Source organism: Trichomonas vaginalis, chromosome III (assembly GCF_026262505.1).
Source record: "Trichomonas vaginalis G3 chromosome III, whole genome shotgun sequence".
In the NCBI taxonomy this organism is placed as follows: Eukaryota; Parabasalia; order Trichomonadida; family Trichomonadidae; genus Trichomonas; species Trichomonas vaginalis.
Window position 1 is genome coordinate 18,871,282 of NC_067205.1, and position 24,496 is coordinate 18,895,777.

Sequence of the window (24,496 nt, forward strand, 5' to 3'; positions counted from 1 at the left end):
AATGGAGAACCTTTGAAGCCTGTTTATTCATTAATAAATGAAAATGAACATGAATATGAAAAATCAATTTTTCTTAGAATAAAAGGTCGCCAGCCAAATTTAGTTCTTCAATATAATGGTATTTCAGAACGTTATTCATCTGATATGCATGTAAGTGTAGTTATCAATGTTAAAGATTTTACTTATGAATTGCCACAATTAACAAACTCACATTTAATAATTGCTTATGCAAATAAACCAACACATTATGTAAAAAGAATTAGTCAATCAAGTTATGGTTACTATCAAGGAAATCTATATTTTACTGATATCCATGAAAATTATGGGACTTGTGTTCATATTGATATGGAAAAAAGTGTTGAATATGAAATATCAGGAATATTTGATGTTGATGGTTGTCTTCCTGCATTTAAAGATGCTAAAAAAGTTGAAGTCATTTTTTCAGATGAACTAAAAACACTTAAAATTGATTCAACACCGATAAAAGTCATTTGTATGACAAAATGCGAACAGATTGTTGTTATGTCAAATGTTGCAGGAATCAAACGCGAAGATAATTACACAGATGATTCATCGATTCTTTCATCAACAAATGGACCACAAAATATATTAGTTTTCTTCATAAAGAAATCATTTTGGTCTTCCAAATATAATTATTCAGTTAACACAATGTCTGGTCAACAATCAGCATATTATTTTGAGTCTTCTAATACAAATCAATATATCTATTCTTATTCACCGTTTTCAGTGAAAGTAAGATATTATATAGGACCACAAAGTAAGTCTAGGAGTCATATTTATTGTAAAAATAATAACAATGAAATATTACTATCAGAAGATTTAAAGGAATCAGAAATTTATTCATGTAGTCATACAAACTATATTAACATTTTATTAATTGACGGAAGGATCGAACTTTCTGATTTTAAATTTGATGATCCAAAGATATCAAATGAAGGCTATCCTCAGTATGATAATGGAAATTTGAAGCCATTATGGTTACCAAAAACACAAACATCGAATGAAACTTCAGGTACTGATAATCAGAAGAATGTTTCTAGTAATAAAGCTCCAGCAGGTGCAATTTCTGGAATCGTTATTGGTATTATTATTGAAATTGCAATATTTATTATTGCATTTATTGTTATCCGAAAATACAAATCATCAACAACAAATACTGATGTAGGTGAAGAAGTTTAAATTTTCTTATTGAATAAAAATTTACATTTGATTTTTCTATATGAACTTCTATAAAAAATATATTGTCTTACAGAAATCTCCAAATTTAAACCATTTCATATAGTTTGATTGTGCAAAACCTATATTCTTAATATAAAATCACTCCCATTTCACTTTATCAAGAGTAGTAGGATAGGATGGGTTTTGTGACTTTTTTGTAAACGTAAGAATTCATACAATATCGAGCGATTTTGTATCATTTTTTTTAACATATGAAGTAAAAAATGTATGATTCTTACGGTTTTTATTCTTACGTTTTTGAATAAATCAAGATTTAAAAAATTTTCAAAATTGTAAGACATTTACACTCAGCCCATACATAATGAAATAAAAAATAAAATTTTTTAAAAAATAAACTTTAAAAATTCATGTCTTACGAAAAATTAAAACTTAGTTATGTTTATTATTTTATTTTTTTATTTTGTATGAAATGGGCGTCAAAACTAACAACGTTAAAAAATTAGGATTCACAAACGGGGAAATAAAGGATATATTAGAGGAGGTGGGTTATGAAGTTGATAAATATTATTTAAGAAATTGTCAAAAATTTGCCGAGTTATTAAATGATTTAGATTATGATGGAAAAATGAATAAAGATGATGTTATAAATTTCTTATATCCCACATCTGAAGAAGAAAAACCTAAAGAACCTGATGTTTTCCCTGAATATTATGAAGAACGGATTAAAGATGATGAATACAATGAAATTGAAAGACTGAAAAAAATAAGAGATGAAATAGATGAAAAAATTAAGGAATTAAGAGAAGTTGAAAAATATAATGAAAATGAAGTAGATGGTTTAATGAATATCCCAGCTTCAGAATCAGAAGTTCAGAAATCTCATGAAGAAAGATATAAAAATTATGTCTCAGAATCAACACAAAATTTATTAGATGGTGAAATAGACGAAACACTTTCAGAAGAAGGTACTAAATTTATTCGTAAACATAAGTTACAATTTATTGATAATGAAGAATACCCCTGTATCCTACTTTCACCACCTTTAGATTCCAAAAAATTCAAAAAAGCACTAAAAAACGTGACATATGCAACTAATACGATTAAGAAAGAAGATCATGATATTTACACAAATTATTATTTAAATAAATGCACGGGTGTTGATAAAGTTTTTGATTTATTAGATAAAATATCAAAAGAAACCATTGGAACCTATAAAATTTTGTGTGATTGTGGTTTCATTATTGAAGATACTAATAATGTTTCATATGAAAGAACAGCACCGAAGGAAGACGAAGTTGAAAGGTCTATACCATTCGTTATTAAGAACATAAAAGATATGAAAACTTATAAGCATTATATTTATTCATTTATTTCAGAAAAAATGGAAGCAACCCATAAAACATCTTCTCATCATTTTATAGCTATTCATACATTCCTTTTCAAAGTTGTGAAATTAAATAAGACAGGAATTAGATTTAATGTATCAGGGTACACATTCTTGAGTAAATTAAAATGTATTCGTCACATCGCGGATGATAAAAATTTATGTGTTCTTAATTCATTTTATGGGCTTTAAAAAATAAAGTTTATTTTTATTTATTTTTTAATTTTTTATTCTTACATAAATGAACAAAAACGGAACAGCTAAAATGAATGATAATCAAATTAGAGCAGAAGGTAGAAGGTTATTTAAACGCTTCTATAACATTCCTGATGGTGTTAATCCTAAAACTCGTAGAAGCTATTTAAACGAAGCAATAGATGCATATGAAGGGTTTGACATTTCATCAGAAAGTGAGAGATTAGCGAGAATGTTAAATGTTAATATTGATTTCTATTATTGTGATCCTCAACCAGAAGACGTGGACATAAATAAGGTAGACTTTCCATTAGTGGATTCAATAATGATAGATCCAGAATTTGAAACAGTAAATATTTTATTAACACAGAGTCCATGTGGAAAACTTCACGCTGACAGAATAACAGACGTTGAAGCACTCACCGGCTATAAAGTTTGTCCATATTGTAAAGAAGAAGTTTATTCTATCCGCGATGATCCAGAAAGGAAAAACCAAAGAAGATTTTTAAAGCATTGTGAGAAATGTAAAGAAAATAATGGGAGATTAATTCAATACGTTCAGTTGCAAAAGACACAGCAACCATATGCACCACATATTACGAAACAGAAGATATATCAGTGGTTATTAGCTCACAATTTGCAGAAATATTATAAACCGACAAGATATTATATTACTTTTGACTTTGAAACATTAGAGACTAAAGAAGAATTACAACTTTCTGAGTGTGCAACTTTGAATGCTTACTTAAAACCATTCATGGTGTCATCAACGGTTAAATTAAATGATAAAACATATACGAGGAATTTTTGCTTAACTTCGAGTGATTCTTTTATTTCTGATTGGATTGAGTTTTATTTTCAACCTGTTCATTAGTTGCTAAATCAAATATTGAACAATATGAAGAATTATTGAAGCCGCAAACGGTGGGGACTTTGTCTCATACATTAAATGAAAAACAGAAGGAAGCATTTAAAGAACTTCTAGATGAGGAATTCAATAAAGTGAATATCATAGGTTTTAATTCGGGAAAGTTTGATTTAAATTTAATTCTTCATGATTTAAACACTGCAAAATGGAAAATAAAATCAATGCTGGGTTCATCTTCACAATTTAAGCAAATCATTGTAAAGAAAACAAACGTTCCATATGAATTGAGATTTATTGACATCAGAAATTATATAGCGGGTGGGACATTAGACCAATTCACTCAAGATTTCGGAAACAATAAATCACGTGTTAAATCCTTTTTCCCTTATCAATTTATCACGTGGGAAAATTACGAAGAAGAATTATATAAAGTGGAACCATTCACGAAAGATTCATTTTATTCAGCATTAACTCAAGAAACTATATCAGATAGTGATTATCAAATATATCTCAATGATGCTAAAAATTTTAAGAATAGATTAGAATATTTTATTCATTATTGCAATAAAGATGTTGAAATTATGATTGACCCAATTAATAAAATTATTGAAGAAACATTTGTTTATAAAATTGACACACTTCATAATCTTTCTTTATCATCGAATGCTTCAATGATTCGTTACGCTTTAGCATATAAAGACTTTAATCCTAATGAAAAATATCCTGAGGAAGAGATAGAATCAAGTTTTGAATTAACGAAAAAGTATTGGAAATATAAAATTGAATCATATAAGAAACAAGATGAAAAAGCAGAAAGAGATACTAAAAATAATGTTTCAATGGATGATTTTCAATACTATCACGATTTAATCCTTTCATCTAAATGCAAAATGTGTGGTAAAGCGTTTACATATGCAAATAAACCAACATTGGATAGAATCGATAATGAAAAACCACATACCAAAGAAAATTGTCAGTTAATGTGTTGTTATTGCAATGTCGTAAAATCAAATAAAGATGAAGATGTTCAACGTTTAAGAATCAATTTAAGAAATTATGCATTAAAAAATAATTTACCAATGACTTTAGATTCAGTTGAAGCTTATCACATTCTCCGTAATGGAATTACTGGTGGTCTATCAAATGTTCAACATAGAGTAAATCTTAAAGGAATCACGCACATTAATAAATTTTCATATAGTCCAGAAACTAAAACTGTATCAAATGAGGACACCACCAACATTATGACTCATTTCGTTGGAGTTGACTTTAATTCATTATATCCTTCATCATTTTCATCTAATCCTCATGATTTCATTCAATATACTGACCATAAAATGTATATGCCGGGAAGATTGAATGGTGTTATCATTTGTGATACAGCAACAAAGAAAGCAAAAGCACTGGGAATTATTAAGAAGAAAAATACTTTATTCGTGGCTGAAGTAAAGGGTCACATTGATGAAAAATACATTAATGATTACATAAACTTTTTACCGATAATAAGAAACTTAGATATTATCACAGATGAAAAAACAATTGGCAGTTTTATGTATAATTACATGAAATCAAACAATCTACCAGTTGACCAGAAACAGAGGAAATTAACTCAGTTAGCATCAACACACAACCAATATCAACCATTTTCTTCTTATTATCTTTGGTATCTAATAGACAGATTTCATTTTATCATTGATGACATTCAATCAATTTTAACATTTACTAAAAACACTTGTTTTAATGAATTTGCGAACGAATTTATGAACGAAAGACAAAAGGCTGAATTAGAAGGAAATAAAGGAAAAAGTTTATTTTGCAAGATTTCGCTTAATGGATCATATGGTTACGATGCAATGAATACACAAAATTACGCAAAGACTAAAATAATGAATGCACAGAAGGCACGCGTTGCATGTATGTCAAATAAGTTTAAAAACATAAGAGAAATAGGAGAGGATACGTATCAAGTGATGCTCAAATATAGATTTTATAGATGTGATACATGTTTACAAGAGGCATTCTTCACTTTAGATAACGCAAAATACTGGTATTTGGTTTTCATTTATGATTTTATGTATAAATGCATGAATCTTAATCGTTTTCATTTCATTGAAGGTGATACTGATTCATCTTATTGGGCAATCGCTGGCGATCCAAATCTTCCTAACACTCAAGCATTTCAAGCAATTGTTACCGATAAACAATTTTATGATAAAAACATTTTCAAATTCGCACCTTTTGATTTCTTCTGTTTTGATGAGAAATTTAAACCTAAATTAAAGAATAAAGCTGAAGAAAAAGCACATGAGAAGAAGTTATTGGGTTTAGCAATTGAGAAACAAGGTGATAACATGGTTGCTTTATGCCCCAAGTGTTATACATCATTCAATGGTTCAATTGATGGAAGTGATTTTAAAAAGATTGCACAAAAAATGAAAGGTGTTAGTTTACGACAAAATAAACAATTAACACCTAAAAATTATTTGGATATAATAAATGATAAAGTGATATTTGATGGTCAGAATATTAATTTACAACTTAAAAACGGGTCAATGACTCGCTTAACAATCGGTAAGACTGCATTAACAGGAGCACACACTAAGGCTGTATGTTGTGAAATGGATGTTGTATGCCATTTATTTAATACAATTTAAAAACGTAGGGGTTGAGTCATGAATTTAAAATTTTATTTTTAATAAAATACCACAGAAGAGACAAAAGGAACCGTTAATGATGTGATTCAATATGTAAATAATGGTTTTGATACTATGATTCAAAGAGGTGGGCACCCTTAAAACATTTATTTTATTTTTATATAAATGGATAACGTAGATTTAGAAATTTTAATTGATGATTTAGTATTTAATCAAAATTTTCTTAATTATTATGATTTAAAAGCATATCTCCAAAAACATAATAACAATATAACGGGTGATGATATGGGTTATTATTATCAGTATTATAAAAATGAAATTTTGAAATATCATGATAAAATAATTTCTAAAATTAAAGACAAAATTAAAAATAATGAATATACAAAGGGAAAAACTAAATCACAACTTAAACAATTGAAAGATTTCAAAAATAAAATATTAACAGAAGAAGATATTGATGAATTATATAAATTATATAATCCTGAGCCGCAAAAGCCAAAGGAACAAAAGCCAAAGAAGAAAAAGCCGAAAACAACACCAAAAGAGAAAGTAGCAAATGTTCAACAGCTAAAGGTGCAAAACGCCCAGGTCCTTCAGACCATAAATGATGCACAAGCTTTAATTTATGATTCATTAGTTAAACCATATTCAGCCCAACTTTTAAATGAAGATCAACTTTTGGAATTCATCCTTCAACATAAACTCGAAGTGGGAAAGTATATCAAACCTTTATATACAACATATTTAAAACAAATGAATAGAATACATCCAGAATTAATGAAAGGAGGAATGAAATCCAAAACTTCATCATCCAAAATCAAAGCAGATAAAATTAAACCACTTGCAACACCAAAACCTCCAACGGTAGTACCTCCTCCTTCAGTTAATCCTTCATCATTCACTTTATTATATCCATTTCAAACATTAAAGAAGCAAAAAGATTTTAAAAAGGATTTCAAAATATTAAATAAACCAACTGACCCAAAAATTCAACCGTTAAAGGAAAAATTTAGTCGCCCTTCATTTGCACCATATCCATATTCATACGAAATCGATCATTTAGAATATTCAAAAGGAAAAGTTACTTATTTATTTACCATTAACATTAACACCAGATATTTATATTGCATTCCGGTGAAAGGGAAAACAGAACAGGAAACAAGAAGAGCTATTCAATACTTACTAGATCATGAAAGAGTAGATAATATAAGGGGTGATGGTGATAAAGGATTTCAGGCAGCTATGGCTCATTATTTCCCACAAATTAATTTTTACTTTTCATCCTCTCCATATACGTTTCATAATAAAATAGTTGATGCGGTAATGAGAACTCTTAGAGATGCGTTAGGGGTTAACGGTCAGATATACTGGGATGGAAATCATGACTCCATCATACAACAGTTAGTATATTATTACAATAATACATGGCATAGAACTATAAACATGAAACCAGTGGAAATGAAAAATGATATTTCAAAAGAATGGGAATATATTAGAAAGCAAATGGAAAGGTTAAATGATGTTAAACGTGAACAAATTAATTCGGGGCTCATGAATTTTAAACAAGGGGATAAAGTTTTGATTCATCTCGATTATGGAAAAACTAATAAATCAATGACAAAAAGAAGACGAAGATTTGACACAATAGCTGAATTTGTTAGATATATTAACGGTAATGTATTAGTTGAAGTTGACAATAAATTAATAGAAATTCCGATTTATTTTATTACTCCATTATATTTAAATAATATTTAATTTTTTTATTTCGTAAGAAATGAGTGACAACAAAGCATCCAAGAGTCCTGATTCAATTAAGATTCAGAGTCCAGACGATGAATATAAAAAGAAACTAAACAGAATTAAATCAAAAATATGCTATTACAAAAAGAAGCCGCAATGTGGTGGGGCTGAAAACGATAAAGAGAGGAAAGAAATAATCGAAAAATTAGAAACTTACCGTTCAATCCTTAAACTGAGTGAAGCAAAAATAAAAGAATTTAATAGAATAAATAAATTGATTGGAAGAGATGAATTTAATAAAGATGAATTTTTAAACTCAATCCAAATTTAATTTTTTCAGTGCTACCATGTTACCATGTGCTACCATGTCAATTAACTTCTCTTAAAAATGATGACAACATGACATTTTGACAACAACACAGGAAATAAATGTTATCGTTTATGTTTTCATTAATGATTTTAGGTTATTCAATAATTAATTATTTTTGAATAACTGAAGGTGTCACTACGTCACCATGTGTCACCAGGTTAATTAACTTCTCTTAAAAATGATGACAACATGATATTTAGACAACACAGCAGGATTAATGCAAAAATAAATTCAAACTTCATCGTATATGCTTTGTGAATGTCTTACAAACACGTATGAATATCTTATGCGGTGGGAAGCCAGATGGAAATAAATTTACGTCAAATATGCAATTTATAAAATCTTATGTCGACAGGCTACGTAGCACAGTGGTCTAAGGTGGTGTTATGGAGGGGTCAGGGTCTGTGGTTCGAACCGCGACAGCGCCGTATTTTCTTATTTTCTTTGTTTGTCTTGTTTGTTGTGAATAAAAAGTGTCATAAAAGTGCTCTATCTTCCACGGGAATAAATAAAAAATTTACTTTATTTCTTCTTTATTTCTTTGTTCCCGTGGAAGAAGGGTTTTGCTGTTTTTTCTCAGCCGAAATCAATGATTTTTTCATTTTTGGAATCCTTAGCGAATGAGGAATCTTTTCTCTCGTGGAAGCTTTGACCAAAAATATAATTGAGGTGAAGAGGTGAGATCTCACCTGTTTTTTCACCTGTTTTTTCACAAGCTTTTTACATGAATTGTACGATGTATATTTGAAATCCTAAACAATTTCGTAGCTTCTATTTCTTCGCTGAGGATATCAAAAGTTTTAACAATGCCGAAAGTTTCTTTATACTTCTTCTTGACGTCAGATAAAAGGAAATCTTCTGCTGTTGGATAGTTTTTATTAAGAAATGTCAACATATCCATTTTATCTTCTGCTGGCTTTTCTGCTTCTTTCTTTAAGTCTGCATAGTCGTTTCGCATGCTTTCTATCTCTTTGACTGAGTAGTTATATTTTCTTATTGCTGCTTTACATTTTGAACATTGCGGCATCGTTTTTGCGTTATACATTGAAATAAAACCAGCTAGAACAACTAAGGCGTCAATGGTTTTCTTTAACTCAAAAGCTGCTGGTTTTATCTGTTCATTCCATACTTTACCTCTTCTATCTTTATCTCTTATCTGCCATACACATTTTGCAACTAATGAAACAAAGTTATCGTATGTCTTAAATTCTTCGGATTTGTAAAGGTCAGAAATATTTTTATAAACCATGTCGCAATCTTTGTCCATAACTTTATGGTTGCAATGAAAACCAAGGAATTCATAATTTACTTTACGTATGAATTTCTTAATTTCTACTGAGTCAGTTGCTTTGACTTCAATTTCGTCGAATTCAGGAATAGTTAGTTTTTGCTGCTGAATTTCAGGTAGTTTAGGCAAATGGTCGATGAGGTCCTCCATTTCATAAAGATACTGTTCATTTGTTTCATCTTTCGCACTACAGTCTAAATTACTTGTTAAAAGTTCTTGCTTTATCTTCTGGATTTCTGTTTCAAAAGTATATGAAGAAGGAATAAAGCTTTTCATCTCTACCAACATTGACGTAGGATTCATGACTAGCGAGTTTGGTGCTGTAGTTGTGGCTTGAATTGTTGTTGTGCCGATTGTTGAAATCATATCTTTTATACAAAATAAAAATAATTTTAAAACTAATTTTAAAACTAACTTTATTTTTTCTATCTTAAGGAAATTCATGAAAATTCACGAGAAAGCTAAAGCAATCTGAGCCGCTAAGCGGTGAGGGTGAAAAAACGGGTGAGATCTCACCTCTTCACCTCAATTATATTTTTGGAATTTTGTGAAAACTCAACGGTTTGACACATGCCATATGCTATTTTACTCAGAATTTTGTGCTGAATTCAATAAAAATAAATGGTTCATTTACTCACAATATTTTTGTACAAAACGACCCCAAACTTTTAACTTCTTTTCTGCAGTTTCTAATGCTATCTTAGCGAGTTCATATTCTCTAAATTCTCTCTTTAAATCTTCTTGTTCCCATTGGTCTAGTTCGTATGGAGAATCTCTATAACCATAACATATCTCACGTTCATGTTCTAATTGTTTTTCGCACATTTTTCTAACTTCTTCTTCAAACAAATGTTTAGCATTTTCTACTGTATCTTCGAGTTCTTCTTCATCTAACTTCTCATGAACTTTCTTGTCTATGGAGTCCATAATTTTTCCAACTGCTATGCAATATTTTGGAGAAGCCCACATTGCTATATAGTTTATAAGTCTTGGGTCTACATACGTTCCTCTAACCTGTTTGATTTCATCAGGAATTCCGCATGAATTTTGTATAAAAACCAACAGTCGAATTCCGGCGGTTGCTATATTCTTCAAAAAGCCTTATAATACTCTTCCCAGGACTTATTTTCCAACAACTTTCTAAAGTCTTTCCTAAACTGCTGACACATCTTTGTTGCATTAATGTAACCATCCTTGTCTCTACGTAAGACTTCAATACCGTTATAAGTGCCTTTTGTGAATGTTTCGCCATTAGATTTGTTCGTGAACGTCTGTACTTCGACTGACATTTCTGTTCTTACATACAAAATAAAAAAAAAATAAAAATAATTCATAAATGCCTTCCTCCTGAACTGTTGTCAAAATGTCATGTTGTCATCATTTTTAAGAGAAGTTAATTAACCTGGTAGCACATGGTAACATGGTAGCAGTGAAATAAAATTTTGTTATCAGTTATTTTATCATCATTTTATTAAGTTCATCTTTAGTTAATAATTTGAATGGATTCGCTAATGTTCCACCTTGAGTCACAACACTTGCCCCGGCTAATTGTGAAGAACCTGGGATAAGTACTCCATGAAATGATTTCATTGGTATCATTAATTTAGAAATAGTTGGCTTAATTAATTTTGTCATTTATGATAAAAATAAAATTGCATAATTTAAATTTTTTTCTTTCTCATTTTCTCATTTTCTCATTTTCTCATTTTCTCATTTTTCATCCTGTTTTGGTTTCAGCAACTTTTCAAGTTGTTGTCTTGTCAGTAACTTTAATTTTAACTTTGGATCAAATATTGGGTTTCCATCTTTATCTCTTTCAATAACACCATATGGTAGAATCTTCATTTATACTAAAATAAAAATTTAAATTATGCCGTTCGCTCTTTTGGAGCTCAGGACTTTCAGTCCGTTCTAAAGTTTGTTTCACAAACATTGAGCGTTCATTGAACTCTATACCATGTGAATACAGTCATAAATGGTGGCATATAATCTTCACCCGAGCCTGTTGGATGTGTTGTGAAAGTGTGTGAATGATTTCCTGTGGTTCCACAGAAAATACCTGCGCTTGAATCTACTGGGTCGCTTGAAATATCATATCTATCCATTCCCTGTCTATCCGAACCTGCTGCAAGATTTCTATAACCTCTTTTTGTTATTGAATGTGAATGATTACCTGTTGTGTTTGTAGTTCCTGTATGAGTGTGCGGTGGAAGGTTTGCTTCTTTAATTTTCTTCGAACCTCCCGTTTGCTTTGAATATCTAGCACAGTATAAGAATTTATCTACAATCTGTTCCCAAGTACCAAAACCTAAAACTGTTGCTGGATTTGTTGAATAATTCATTGACGTATAAATAGAACCAATGGGGTAAATCATCTCAAGAATTGTATTTAATCCATTATGAATATTGAATTTATTATATAATATTGAATTTGGGTGAGTATTTAAAACTGGTCTTGTTATCAATATTAACGTATTATTTTTGAAAATTGCTTTTCTAACATCTTGAAATTTTTGATTTCAGACCAGTTTCTTCCATCACTACTGATGTTTACTAAATCACCACATCCTAAAGCAATGAAATACCCATCAATATAAAATAAATTTGTAAATCTATAATTTCGAGTAAGTTTTGGAGTGAATGAATAAACCAATTCCTAATTTGATAAATCTTGTGATAAATAAATATGTCTGTTATAACTTACAGGATATGAATAGACCATTTCACCTGAAACGAGAACATAAACATTTGATCCATAACATAAAGCTTCAATGTCTCCATCAGCTTGAAAAATTTGTTCAAATTGACCTTGTGGTATTGAAGATGATCTATAAATTTTATCATTTTGTAGGATAAAATACATGTTGTTAATGTAATACCACTTACTTGTATAATCAATTTCCAAATCTGATGACATCATACTAAACATTTAATAATTTATCCCATCCTCACTAATGAAAATTTGATTGACTTCATAATTAGTACCATTTATTATTAACACATCTAATAGGATTATTTGGATATTTAAATTTAGCATCTTGATTTAAATTACATTTGAACCATTGGATACAATCGAATGAATAACAAGGGTAAAATCATCTCCAACCGTTATCATTCCCATAAATTTACCGTTATTATATTCAACATATAAAATTCTTGGATTAATGATTGACTTTCGTGTATCAGGATTCCAAACAGATGGAGTAAATGATTCATAGTTTTTAAAATCATTTGTTTTAAAATAATAAAGCACTCCAGCTGTATAAAATAAATACATGGTCACTCCATCGAAACATATCCATTCAAAAGAATCTATATCAAAGGTTTTATCTGATGATTTCATAAAATTTAAAAATGGTGGAGTAAAATAGACCTCTGATTGTTTTATTTCTTCATTAACAAATGATATATCAGCTTTCTTTGCTAACTCAGTATTAATGAATGAAATAACTTTTTCCTTATCCGCCTTCTTCTCTAACTCATCATTAACATAAGTTTTATCTGCTTTAAGGTCTAAACATCCCGAAACCCATGCTGTATCAGCTTTAACTTTAAAAGTCTCAAATGTCCATTCATGATACCATTCAACCTTTTCTTTAATTTCATTATCTTTTTCATCAACATAAACCAAATTTGCCTTCTTATTTAACTCACTATCCACATATTCCTTATCTGCCTTCTTATTTAACTCACTATCCACATATTCCTTATCTGCTTTCTTCATTATGTCGTTTAGGAAACCTTCTATGAATTCCTCATTTAAATTAAATCTTCCAATCTTCAAAACTTTAGGAAATGCATTTAATGCGTAATATCTCTGTTCTTCTGGTGGAATTGATGTTATATCATCCGTTATTCCTTTAATTTTTGAATTCATAAATAAAATTTCTTTTATATTTGATATCATTGCACCACCTTTGCAAACGAATTCGAAATGGTCATTTTTCAATACTATCTCCAAATCTCCATATTTCAACCTTTGCGTTTGTTCTGCCGTCTTTGAATTATATGCATATGTGGCGTATGTAATGGTCTGAAGGACCTGGGCGCTTTGCGCCTTAAGTTGCTGTGGTTGCTGTTGTTTAATCATTTATTATGATTTAAAAATAAATATTTAATCCGTTATCTCATCAGCTATTTTCTCTATTTGAAATTGCCATAATATTTCATTCATAAATTCTAAATCACAATCAAATAGGTCAGTTATTCTAAATTTAATATTTGATAAATCTTTTGAATGAAGAATAAATGAATTCCCGGATAATTGAAACGGATATGATAAAGAAAATGTGTTTAAGTTGATGGATAAAATGTTTTGTATTGATGGGTAAGAGTTAGGGTCTAATGTTTGATGTGAAAATCTCATTGGGGTATTAACTTTATCACATTTGATTAAAATGAAATTGGAACCAGTGTCAGAATACAAAACATCCCCAACATCTTTTTCAAAATTTAATATCCCCAACAATGAACGAAGATGAGGAGTACAAAATTTAATTTTCAGCGGAAATTTAATAAGGTTATTTATTTCATCAAGTTCAAAAAGTTTATCAGGTTTTGATTTAAAATTTTCTTCATACCATACGATAAATGATTCATTTAAATAACTTAAAATCATGTTAATATCCCATTTCGCTATCACATTATTTATATACATATCATACGTTTTTTCATGGTCATCTTTAATAAATGATATATAATCTGAAGGGTCTAAAAGAATGGGATTAAATTTACCACTCACAGAAACGAGAGTAACATTATAAATTCCGCTAACTGTTAAATTTAATTCACAGTTATTATTCGAAATAATATTGATAATTGACATTTTTATTACGATTAAAAATATGGTAAAGCGTTATTTTCCAGTGATAAATAAAACTAGAATAAGATTACCTCAAGAATTCATAAATTCAACGAATAAGAAATTCATTCATGTTATAAATTTTAGTGTTTTCAGAAAATATGAGTCAGTGTCATATTCATCAACAGGTTATATTTCACTTCATTCAAATTTAGTTCAATCAAACCCATATAATGACCATTTCATAAGATTTTCAGATGGTATTAAAAATGTAATTGATAGATTAAAATATGAACAGATTGACAATATCGAATTTTTGGAATTTTGGTTTAAATATCCCGATGGAAAAAAGATTGAAGTTAAAGATAAAGCGGATACTATAACAAAAACAATTACAATGACCGATCCGGATAGTGGGGAACAAAAAGAAATAAAACAAACGATAGAAACTGGTGAAAGGTCAATTATTATTGATTATGATTCAAAGGATTATTATTCGATAATGTTAATGCTTGAATATTAAATAGCCTTAACAAAGAATTTTTCAAGTGATATTTTATATTCATCAACTATTTTATTATAAATATCATTATATGTTAAATGAAGTTCAGTTGTTGTTCCGTTCTTTGTTATCTTAATTGTGCTAATATCCTTTATAGGATTTATTTTTGCAACTGTTCCGCAGCATGAAACCTCATCATCTATGAAAAATTGAATCTTAACGTCTGAATCTTGAACATCACAAAGAATGGCGATAATGTGAATTAATGATTCATAAGGTAAAATAATTAAACCTGATTGGTCAATTAAATTTATTATTGAATCATAATTATTAATTATTATATCACGGTAAATTTTCATTAATTCAGAATTAATGTCTATTTTATATGGGTTCTCGATGTTTGATGAAAGAGGTGGGGGGTATGTTGGATAAGTGGGAATTTCAACAGGTTCTTTACCGGGTTCAGATAAAATGATTGGGTCTCCATTCTCATGGTTTTCTTCATTCTCCTCATTCTTCGGTAAGTCACGAGTTAATAAATTTGGTTGAGTTGCTGACCTTGTTAATTCGGGGCTAACATTAACTTTAACATTTTGAATAATTCGTGATTTATCATCATTTACGTTATAACCAACCGTAATCTCTGCTTTTGCGTTAGTGTTCTTTTGACTAGTGAAACGTCTTCTCATTTATATTCGAATAAAAAAATATATTTAAACTTTTATTTTGCTGGAACTTTTGAATCTATTATTCCCTGTATTTGTTCATGAAGTTGATTTTTAGCTGTTTCATCGTAATTAATAGACCGAATATATTCATTAATTGCATTCTTATAATCATCTGATTTCTCAAATTTTCTTTTATCCGATTCCTTAACTAAATCATAAGTTAAACCTCGTTGCTGATATAATGGTTTCTTAATTAAATCTTTGAATGCTTGAGATAAAGCACCCGATGCAATTCTTGCTACTATAATTGGTTGGAATTGCTGTTTAAGTTCATCTTTAACATTTGCGAAAACTGGATCGAATAAAGCAACTTTAAAGAATTTCTTAGCTGAAATTTCAGGTCTAATATTTGCATATTGACCATCAAACTGGTTAGAATATTGTGGTAATCCATCCGGTCCCTCTTCAATAGCATTTAATTCTTCATTGAAATAAGAATATGGATTATGACGGTATGAATTAATTGGACCATTTTCACCTTCTCCAATGTATTGTTTAACAGCTTTTCCATTTTCATCAAATTGCATAGGATAACGTTCATTATATGCTTTACGTTTAGGATAATCAGATATAGTTAATTTATAACCATTTATGACTTTAATATTACCTTGACCATCAGTAACGAAAACTTCATTTATACCATCGGGTTTTCCATTTGGACCGTGACGTTTGGCATATGCTTGAGCTTCTGGTAATGTTAAAACGTTTCTCATTTGTTTAACATCTTTTTGAAGACCAGCAACAATATGAACTAATTCTTTCATTCCATCAGGAACTTTCATAGTTCTATTATATGCACCCTTTTTGTTTGTCCCTTGTTTTAATGGAACCTGTAGAAGATTTGCTATTTCTGTCATGTTTAATTATAAATAAAAAATAAAAATTAATTATAAAAAGTTAATCAAATTTAACACTTCCTTTATTTAAATCAACTATTATTTTTCCATGTTCTCCTAATTGCTGATATTGTGTGTAAAGTTCATTAATGCTCATTGGTAAATTCACTTGATAAAGCATAACGTTCAACTGTTGACGACTAAACCCACTGAAAATGAAAAGTGTTGATAGATTTGATTTAATGTTTGTGCTTAATGCTTTGAAGTATTGAACAGCCATGAAGAATGAATGTGTCGACATTGAGTTAATAACTGATTAAAATATGATTTCTCATTTGTTATTAGTTTTGATTTCACTGCATCATCTAGAAAAATGAGTGAATGCAAAAATTCTCTATCAAAATTTGAAATAGAAAGTGTTTCAAATAATTCATCCCGTTGTTTATCAATAATTTTATCCTCTAATCCTTGCTTCTTGATTGTATTATATAATTCTTTATACATTAAAAAGTTTTTTAAATAATCTTCTGCTTCTTCTTGTGATAAATAAATAATTGGAATTTTGATTAAATGCTTTAAAGATTCAAATGTATCATCTGAAGGTGAACCTGAACGGTTGATATAAATTAACACATGTGAATGGGGGGAAGTGTTAGCAATAATGATAATTTGTTTTAATATCGTTAATGTTTTACCTTTATTTTGTTTACCAATTGCTGCAGTGGTTGAATTTAAGTAACATTCAGAATATGGAATTTTCATTAATTTTTCCTTAGATAGAGCATTTCTATTATCACTCAATGCTTCATTAATCATATCATCTACGTATGTATTATATGCTCCTGCTAATTCTTCATAAGGGGTGGATGAATTTAAATCCATTTAATCAAAAATAAATTTATAATTTTAAACATTTCTATTCATCAATATTTCATCATATGAACTTCTATACTGCGGTGGTGTACCTGTTGGATGATATTTCAAACCTTCGTCCGGTGTCCATGTCCAATATGTAGTCCTAGTAAACCAAACCTGAGGAGGATTTGTCACCTTTGAACAGTAAGTGTCATTTTCACCCTGAATGATTGGATAAGCTTTCACTTGTACTGTAACTTGTGAGTTGAAAGTTTCTAATCCATCAAAGAATATACCCGCTCCATCACGTTGAACTGGAATAGTGCATAAGAATGAAGTTTGGTCTTTCCATGTTCTAGCTAATGGTGTGTCATCATCTGCATTCAGTGGTCTAGTTAATGAGTCCTCGTATTCTTCTGTGCATTCATTCACTCCATCTAAATCAGAAGCTTGAAGCATACGTGTAAAGAATATGTCGCCCACTGTGGTCATCGCTTGATCGGGGAAGTTTCTGGAATCTATAGTGACCTGAAGACCTCGAAGCATTGGATTTTCTAAAACTGTTCTTTGCATTGCATTCTTCGGAAATGTTAACACAACATCTGTAACATTATGAAGAGCGTATGAGAAATCTGAGCTAATACCTTCAGGAGTGATGCAACCTCCATTTAGTGAACGAACGTCAATATGTTGAGCTGGAATCATGAATGGATCTTCCTTACTGAATAAACGTGGTATTGCTTTAACTGATTCTTCAATTAAACCGTATCCTGGTGTAATGCATTTATCCTCTAAAACTTCCATCTTTGTGCATGAAATAATAACGTCATCAACTGTTGCGTCAGCAGATGTAGCGGCTAAGCTTGTAATTAATTTGGCAGGAAGTCCGATTTGTTGGAATTTGCGATCATATTTATAAACATGATTCATAATCTTTTCATAATTTTCATCAGTTATCTTTTCATAAACGTAATTTTGTAAATCAGCAACTCTTAACGGGTCAACCTGACAAAATACTAAAGTATCCCTGAAAACATAATATTTAAGAATGATATCACCAAATGATTTAGGATAATCATCGAACGCCTGAAATGCTAACAAATCATTTACCGGAATAATCATATCAAAAGTGACATCAACTTCTTCATTTGCTTTCTTGAAAACTTCTGAAGGGTCAATATATTTACCACATACTGAGTTATCATATTTTTGAACATTATTATATAACGAATGAACAAACTTTTTAACTTTCCTTTCTGATTTTGGTTTATATGTTGCAAATGCGAAAGATTCACGGGCGCAATCCATCTGAAGATAACCGGCATCACCTCTTTCGGTTTCTACTTCTAATTGTTTAAAGCTTTGATTTGATGATTTGTAACCAACGAATAAACGCATGCATTTAAAAGCGGCATCACATGTGAAAGCTTTATTTGAAACTAGAGTTGCTTTAACTTTGCGTTTAATATATGTGTCACCTAATTGGTTCACATCATGAGCTGGATTTGTAATTCTTAAATGAGTTTGTTTATCATCAAAATATGGAGCATCAGAGTCATAGCATGAACTTTCAAGTTCTCTATAATATCTTCTACCATCATTCTTTGCGAATATTTCATTTATCTTTTCGAATGAATGAAATACATTTCCATTAATCGGTTTGGTGTTTGGTACTAAATAGTTAGTCGTCATTTATTAATAAATAAAAAATCAAAATTAAAAGATGAAAATGAATTTTTAATTTTAATGAAATAATCAACTATGGCTGCGGGTATATTTAAGAAACTGTGGGATAGAGTAAAAAGAGGGGCGAGTAAAGTTTGGGAAACATTGAAGAAGGGAGCAAATTGGATATTTAAGAATAAAGAAGCAATTAGTGACGTTGCTGAATCAATAACACCAAAAGCTGCCCCAATAAGAGAAATTTTAAATAAAGGAGAAAAAGTTTATCAAAGACTACAACCGATACTAAGATAAAAATAATTTTAAAATAATTTATTTTTTTATCTCACTATCTACCTCCTATTTTATTAAGTATTCCTTCAGCAATTCCACCAACTGCGTTACCTGCTTGTGCTCCCATCGCCGGATTACCTGCTTTAGTACCTAATACCCCACCTATGATAGTTCCTGCCGTTTTCGCTACTGGTGCCAAAAAGTTTGCAACGGGTTTAATAATCTTTTTATAAACCCAACCCGCAGCTTTCTTAATTCCATCCCATAATTTTTTAAAGAATCCTGCCGCCATTTCTGATTTAATATTAATTAAAAAAATATATTTCATCACTTATATTCTAATTTTTATTTAATGATAAATGAAACCGATTTTAAAAATAAATGAAACAGAGGAGGAAGAAATAAATGAAAGTGAAAATGTTCAACAAAAAATAAACGTTGTTAAACCAATTACTGAAATAAAAATTTTTTCATCTGTTGAAGAATTTAATGACTATTATGCTAATAATAAAAAATTATTTGAAGAATTGACAACGTGTAAATTGAATAAAATGTTTAAAGTTGATGGATTCAAAACTTCAAAAATAAAAGGGGTGGTTAGTTTGAAATCTATTCCTCAATCAAGAATCACCTCATTAATGAAAATTGATGATTTAACAAAAAGAATAGAAGAGATTGAAGAAAGAATGAATCAAATAATTGATTTCATAAATTCAAATAATCATTAGTTTCTTAAAGTTCAATGTTGAACTCATCAAATTCATCTTCATCATTACCATTACCTTTAGCGAGTTTATTTACTCTTTCAACTTTATCTTTTGATAGTCTTTCGTTTAATTTTTTCTGAAGTTTTTCGTTACCAAGTTCTAAAATTTTACATGGATGATATTTAAACCTGTTAAATTCTTTTTCCTCAGTTTTAATCATTAATCTACAAAGAACTTTAGTGAGGTGGTTTTGTTGTTTAAACCATTTATCCTTAATATTTGTTATAAATTCAATATCCGGAATTAATTCCCAAATTTTTGAATTTTCGATTAATTTACCATCAAATGCAAAAGCAATAGGTTTAATATTAAACTTACCTTTATAAAATAAACTTTGTACGCAATCATCAAAATAAACGTCTACTTGTTTAACCTGGGTGAGAATTGGTGAAAGTTTATCCATTAATTGATTCACAGTCACGAATTTTGAGCTGTTCATTTCATACAAAATAAAAAAATAAATTATTCAAAAAATGTAAGACATGAATTTTTAAAGTTTATTTTTTAAAAAAATTTTATTTTTTATTTCATTATGTATGGGCTGAGTGTAAATGTCTTACAATTTTGAAAATTTTTTAAATCTTGATTTATTCAAAAACGTAAGAATAAAAACCGTAAGAATCATACATTTTTTACTTCATATGTTAAAAAAATGATACAAAATCGCTCGATATTGTATGAATTCTTACGTTTACAAAAAAAGTCACAAAACCCATCCTATCCTACTACTATCAAGAATATTCTATTCAAAAGTTATTGCCCATATTGTAATTCAACTCCGCTGTTTTGCTGATAATATAGAATGATTCAAACATTCAAAATTAGTACTTGAAATTAATTTTAATTTTGAATTATAGGAAGGAAGTTCAATATGGTGTTACCCCCTTTCATTTTTAAAATTTAATTCGGGAGTCTTTTTGGCTCTAAACCAAGTTCAAATTAATTGCTTTTAGAAAACATGTTCATTGTGAAGAAGTTACAAATAGTATTTGGCGTCTTTATTATGAAGGAATTGATCCTCCTTCTTCAGTCATTACAGGTGAAAACCAACAAGTTCCTACAACATCGAGCAAATGCTTTGCATACATCTGTAAATTTATCAACTTACAAGATAGAGCAGTTAAATTCGAAAATACAAAAGATTACTCGATTTTACTTTGCGAAAACGTTTTTTCAAAAGGTCCAGGTACAGTATATATTGAAAATTCTAATAATACTGCCATTATTATTGATAAATTCTGTTCATTTGAAAGTAAATCTACTGTATATGGCCAATTTCTTCATTTCAAAGGTAAAATCAACAGTACAATCCTCCAAGGATCAATTTGTAATGGAGGATATAGTTCAGTAGTATGTATGATTTACCAAAATCAAGGTTTTGGATCACTTTCAAAAACAAACATTTCTAATTGTATTTCATATCAAAAAACAGGTTTTGAATATGACGAAGTTGAATCAACAGTAAATGTTTCATTTTGTAATTTTGAGAATTTAAAAGCAACTGACGGATTGATTACTTGGTTTGATGAATGTCCAGGAAGAATTGACCGATGTAATTATATAAATAATTCTCAAAATCATAAAGATTGGGGAATTGTTTGTGTTTTTGGTTATAGACTTGATATTTTCGATTCATCTTTCCAAAACAATCCTCAGATTAACAGAGGAAAATTATTTGAAACAAATTGGGATGGGCATATTTATATACATCAATGTAGTATTGATGATTTATCAACTGATGGAACAGTTGATACATCAGAAAGAGGAGAAGTTTCATTTAAGAATAATTTGACATTCATTGGATTACGTCCATGTGAAGGAAATCTTGAAATAGTATTATTATTTGTTCCAAAGAAAGAAAATAAAATTTGTTCATTTTGTCCATCAATGAATTTTCTTTTTGGTAAATATCATATTTCTATTTTGTTTATTAGTACTTCATAAAAATTAATAATTTTCCATATCTTCTGCATTTTTTAAACAAATAACGAGAAAAATATAGAAATAATAATGATATCAATTCGATCATAGTCAATGGTAACTTCATGTATAATGTTGTAAACCAAATAGAAATATTGTAAAAATTATTAAATTCTGTTTATAGTAGTCTTGGGAATTAATTCTAAATTAAAGGGATGATTTTGAAAGTCTGGCGTAGTTTGTATTTTAGAGATAAATCCAAAAATATCAATTCTTTCATAGGAGAAAAATATCTTCGGGTGTTAAGTTGTAAACTAAGGCAGTGATCTTTTAACACATTATAATAAACTTTAAAATATTAAAAAAAATATTATGTTTTTAATCATACTCATTTTCATATGCACAAAATGATGACATTGGATCAACAATACCTTCATAAACTGTTTGATTGTCAATCATATCAACTTCGAAGTCTTTGCAGAACTTGTTGATCATTTCTGTGCAATCATCCAGATCGGATTTGATTTTATCGATTTCGTCACCGGATTCAAATTCAATCAAAAGTTCGTTCACTGCTCTTCGATGTTGTTTAAGTGCTTTAACAAGACATTCGGAGAACTTAGAAACGTTTTCTTCAAGAAGTTCTGGATACTTTTGTTTGATAAAACTCAAACAGTCACGTGCACAGTTAGGATGTTGCAATGTTGTATAAAGCATTTCTTTGTATCGACAAAGATCTTTTCCGAAAATAACCATTGGTGAATCCTTGAATGCACCAATGGGCATAGAAAGATATGGATCGAAGTCTTTCACAAGTTGATCAAGAGATGTGAATGCTCGGTTCAATGTATTAACACATAATTCTTTAACACGAACTTCCTGGATCTCGATCTTCTTGATAGAAACACCTTGATGATAAAATGGTAATTTTTCTGATGTTTCGATGTAAAGAGTTTTAATAGGATTCTTCAGTTCTTCAGATGATTTCTGTGATTGTTTATTGATAGAAACAACTGATCGGAACTTATCCCATGAATGAGGAGCTTCATCACCTTCGATTTTATCATCCGATGGCTCTAATTGGATCAAACAAATACCATCACCTTTGCATTCCTCATGATGATCGCAATAATCTGTTGGACAAACAATTCCTTCGCGATTCTTCAGTTGTTGAACAAAATGGATTGTTTCCGTCTTCTTGCAGCAGTATATTCGTTGATCTTTCTTGCCGCCTTGTCTTCGTTCACCATGAAGAATGACAATGGAACACTGACACCAACTGTGTTTCCTGTAGAAATACTAGACAAATAATTGGACAATTTAGAACAGATTTCTTTAGACCGGCCGTAATCGCGGTTCTGATAAAGAACACGTAATGCCATTGATGACAAACCGCGCAATGTATAATATAACTGTGCTTCTTCGCATAACCAAACAGATGAATTCAAATATTCAATCAAAAGATTTTCATTAAAATCAGACAACAAAATTTCGGCATCGGCATTCCTGCATCAACTTTAACTTTAGTTTCGACTTGAACTGAAGGAATGAAGAAGAATTCTTGATATGTTCTAGATCGGCCGTAATCATAGACATTGTTTGCCGTTCTGATTGGTTGTGTCGTTGATAAATGGAAACCGGGTGGTTTAGGCAATCGTTCGTTCTTCTTTTTATTTTCGAGTTTTTCATGTTTAGAACGATGTTCAACAACCGTAGCAATTAAACATGTACAATGTAATTGTGAAACAAACGCTGAGATATAATCACCGGATTCGATATTGATACGAACTAATTCACTCAACCACTTTAAGCGCATGTTTGGAAAGTCCATGTTTTCATCAGCCAATGACATTAATTGTTGACAACGAATGGACAATGCTTGTTTTGATGATTTCTGTTTTTCAACAATATCTGCAATGGATAAAGCAGAATCCATTCGATCACTAACTTTCTTTTTAAGTGATTTATTGTCTGGTGTAAGTTCTTTAATTATCAAAATATATTCTTTAAACATAGGAATCATTGAAACTTTGTTTTCTAAAAGAATTGTTGCGTATTCATCAATGAATGAAAGTGTGGAAACATTAACTTGTTCATATCGATTGTAATCTTGTTTGAAACTGTTAATAATCAATGCGGTACTCAATGCACGTGATTTTGCTTGTTTGTACATAATTAATTTAGTAGACATGATGATGAAATTACGTTCTAATGGATATGATTCGAATAATGAATCACAAAGTAAATACAAATACTTGTAGTTATCTGTTGGTTGGTATCGACACAACAAAACTTCAATTAACTGGATGACTTCGTTCATGCAAACACCTAATTCTGATTTGACGTCAAACAAAAATTTGATGTAAATATGTGTCAGCAAATCAAGAAGATTCAAGTTAATTTGTGGACATTCATATGTTGGTTTGATGACA

At 29.7% G+C, this 24,496-nt stretch overlaps 17 protein-coding genes across 17 annotated transcripts, besides 1 other annotated feature; 7 read left to right on the plus strand and 10 right to left on the minus strand.

The window, feature by feature from the left end:
- Nucleotides 1–345: 345 nt before the first annotated feature.
- Nucleotides 346–1,200, plus strand: TVAGG3_0727610 (synaptogyrin family; the record flags this gene model as incomplete). Its single annotated transcript, XM_001293223.2, has 1 exon — nucleotides 346–1,200. The coding sequence occupies one exon, from the start codon at nucleotides 346–348 to the stop codon at nucleotides 1,198–1,200; it is 855 nt and encodes a 284-aa protein (XP_001293224.1).
- A 386-nt stretch (nucleotides 1,201–1,586) lies between these two features.
- Nucleotides 1,587–17,322: a mobile genetic element.
- Nucleotides 1,670–2,010, plus strand: TVAGG3_0727630 (uncharacterized protein; the record flags this gene model as incomplete). Its single annotated transcript, XM_051244370.1, has 1 exon — nucleotides 1,670–2,010. A coding segment is annotated over one exon (341 nt), but the record flags the coding sequence as incomplete, so codon positions are not given.
- TVAGG3_0727640 (uncharacterized protein) lies at nucleotides 3,105–3,653 on the plus strand (the record flags this gene model as incomplete). Its single annotated transcript, XM_051244371.1, has 1 exon — nucleotides 3,105–3,653. One exon carries the CDS (start codon nucleotides 3,105–3,107, stop codon nucleotides 3,651–3,653), a length of 549 nt encoding a protein of 182 aa, XP_051090958.1.
- TVAGG3_0727650 (DNA/RNA polymerase superfamily) lies at nucleotides 4,229–5,381 on the plus strand (the record flags this gene model as incomplete). Its single annotated transcript, XM_051244372.1, has 1 exon — nucleotides 4,229–5,381. A coding segment is annotated over one exon (1,153 nt), but the record flags the coding sequence as incomplete, so codon positions are not given.
- Nucleotides 6,467–7,957, plus strand: TVAGG3_0727660 (integrase core domain containing protein family; the record flags this gene model as incomplete). Its single annotated transcript, XM_051244373.1, has 1 exon — nucleotides 6,467–7,957. A coding segment is annotated over one exon (1,491 nt), but the record flags the coding sequence as incomplete, so codon positions are not given.
- Nucleotides 8,076–8,372, plus strand: TVAGG3_0727670 (uncharacterized protein; the record flags this gene model as incomplete). The annotated part of the gene is made up of 1 exon (XM_051244374.1): nucleotides 8,076–8,372. One exon carries the CDS (start codon nucleotides 8,076–8,078, stop codon nucleotides 8,370–8,372), a length of 297 nt encoding a protein of 98 aa, XP_051090961.1.
- On the minus strand, nucleotides 9,121–9,678 carry TVAGG3_0727680 (organellar and viral DNA polymerase type B; the record flags this gene model as incomplete). The annotated part of the gene is made up of 1 exon (XM_051244375.1): nucleotides 9,121–9,678. The coding sequence occupies one exon, from the start codon at nucleotides 9,676–9,678 to the stop codon at nucleotides 9,121–9,123; it is 558 nt and encodes a 185-aa protein (XP_051090962.1).
- On the minus strand, nucleotides 10,330–10,626 carry TVAGG3_0727690 (uncharacterized protein; the record flags this gene model as incomplete). The annotated part of the gene is made up of 1 exon (XM_051244376.1): nucleotides 10,330–10,626. The coding sequence occupies one exon, from the start codon at nucleotides 10,624–10,626 to the stop codon at nucleotides 10,330–10,332; it is 297 nt and encodes a 98-aa protein (XP_051090963.1).
- Nucleotides 11,640–12,041, minus strand: TVAGG3_0727700 (phage tail repeat-like family; the record flags this gene model as incomplete). The annotated part of the gene is made up of 1 exon (XM_001289022.2): nucleotides 11,640–12,041. One exon carries the CDS (start codon nucleotides 12,039–12,041, stop codon nucleotides 11,640–11,642), a length of 402 nt encoding a protein of 133 aa, XP_001289023.2.
- On the minus strand, nucleotides 12,757–13,789 carry TVAGG3_0727710 (uncharacterized protein; the record flags this gene model as incomplete). The annotated part of the gene is made up of 1 exon (XM_051244377.1): nucleotides 12,757–13,789. A coding segment is annotated over one exon (1,033 nt), but the record flags the coding sequence as incomplete, so codon positions are not given.
- Nucleotides 15,020–15,691, minus strand: TVAGG3_0727720 (uncharacterized protein; the record flags this gene model as incomplete). Its single annotated transcript, XM_051244378.1, has 1 exon — nucleotides 15,020–15,691. The coding sequence occupies one exon, from the start codon at nucleotides 15,689–15,691 to the stop codon at nucleotides 15,020–15,022; it is 672 nt and encodes a 223-aa protein (XP_051090965.1).
- TVAGG3_0727730 (uncharacterized protein) lies at nucleotides 15,724–16,587 on the minus strand (the record flags this gene model as incomplete). The annotated part of the gene is made up of 1 exon (XM_051244379.1): nucleotides 15,724–16,587. One exon carries the CDS (start codon nucleotides 16,585–16,587, stop codon nucleotides 15,724–15,726), a length of 864 nt encoding a protein of 287 aa, XP_051090966.1.
- On the minus strand, nucleotides 16,628–16,846 carry TVAGG3_0727740 (uncharacterized protein; the record flags this gene model as incomplete). Its single annotated transcript, XM_051244380.1, has 1 exon — nucleotides 16,628–16,846. The coding sequence occupies one exon, from the start codon at nucleotides 16,844–16,846 to the stop codon at nucleotides 16,628–16,630; it is 219 nt and encodes a 72-aa protein (XP_051090967.1).
- A 150-nt stretch (nucleotides 17,323–17,472) lies between the features above and the next one.
- TVAGG3_0727750 (uncharacterized protein) lies at nucleotides 17,473–18,126 on the minus strand (the record flags this gene model as incomplete). Its single annotated transcript, XM_051244381.1, has 1 exon — nucleotides 17,473–18,126. The coding sequence occupies one exon, from the start codon at nucleotides 18,124–18,126 to the stop codon at nucleotides 17,473–17,475; it is 654 nt and encodes a 217-aa protein (XP_051090968.1).
- A 264-nt stretch (nucleotides 18,127–18,390) lies between these two features.
- TVAGG3_0727760 (uncharacterized protein) lies at nucleotides 18,391–19,113 on the minus strand (the record flags this gene model as incomplete). The annotated part of the gene is made up of 1 exon (XM_051244382.1): nucleotides 18,391–19,113. A coding segment is annotated over one exon (723 nt), but the record flags the coding sequence as incomplete, so codon positions are not given.
- Nucleotides 19,114–19,182: 69 nt separating this feature from the next.
- On the plus strand, nucleotides 19,183–19,398 carry TVAGG3_0727770 (uncharacterized protein; the record flags this gene model as incomplete). Its single annotated transcript, XM_051244383.1, has 1 exon — nucleotides 19,183–19,398. One exon carries the CDS (start codon nucleotides 19,183–19,185, stop codon nucleotides 19,396–19,398), a length of 216 nt encoding a protein of 71 aa, XP_051090970.1.
- A 3,044-nt stretch (nucleotides 19,399–22,442) lies between these two features.
- TVAGG3_0727780 (uncharacterized protein) lies at nucleotides 22,443–22,715 on the minus strand (the record flags this gene model as incomplete). Its single annotated transcript, XM_001293211.1, has 1 exon — nucleotides 22,443–22,715. A coding segment is annotated over one exon (273 nt), but the record flags the coding sequence as incomplete, so codon positions are not given.
- Nucleotides 22,716–24,496: the final 1,781 nt, after the last annotated feature.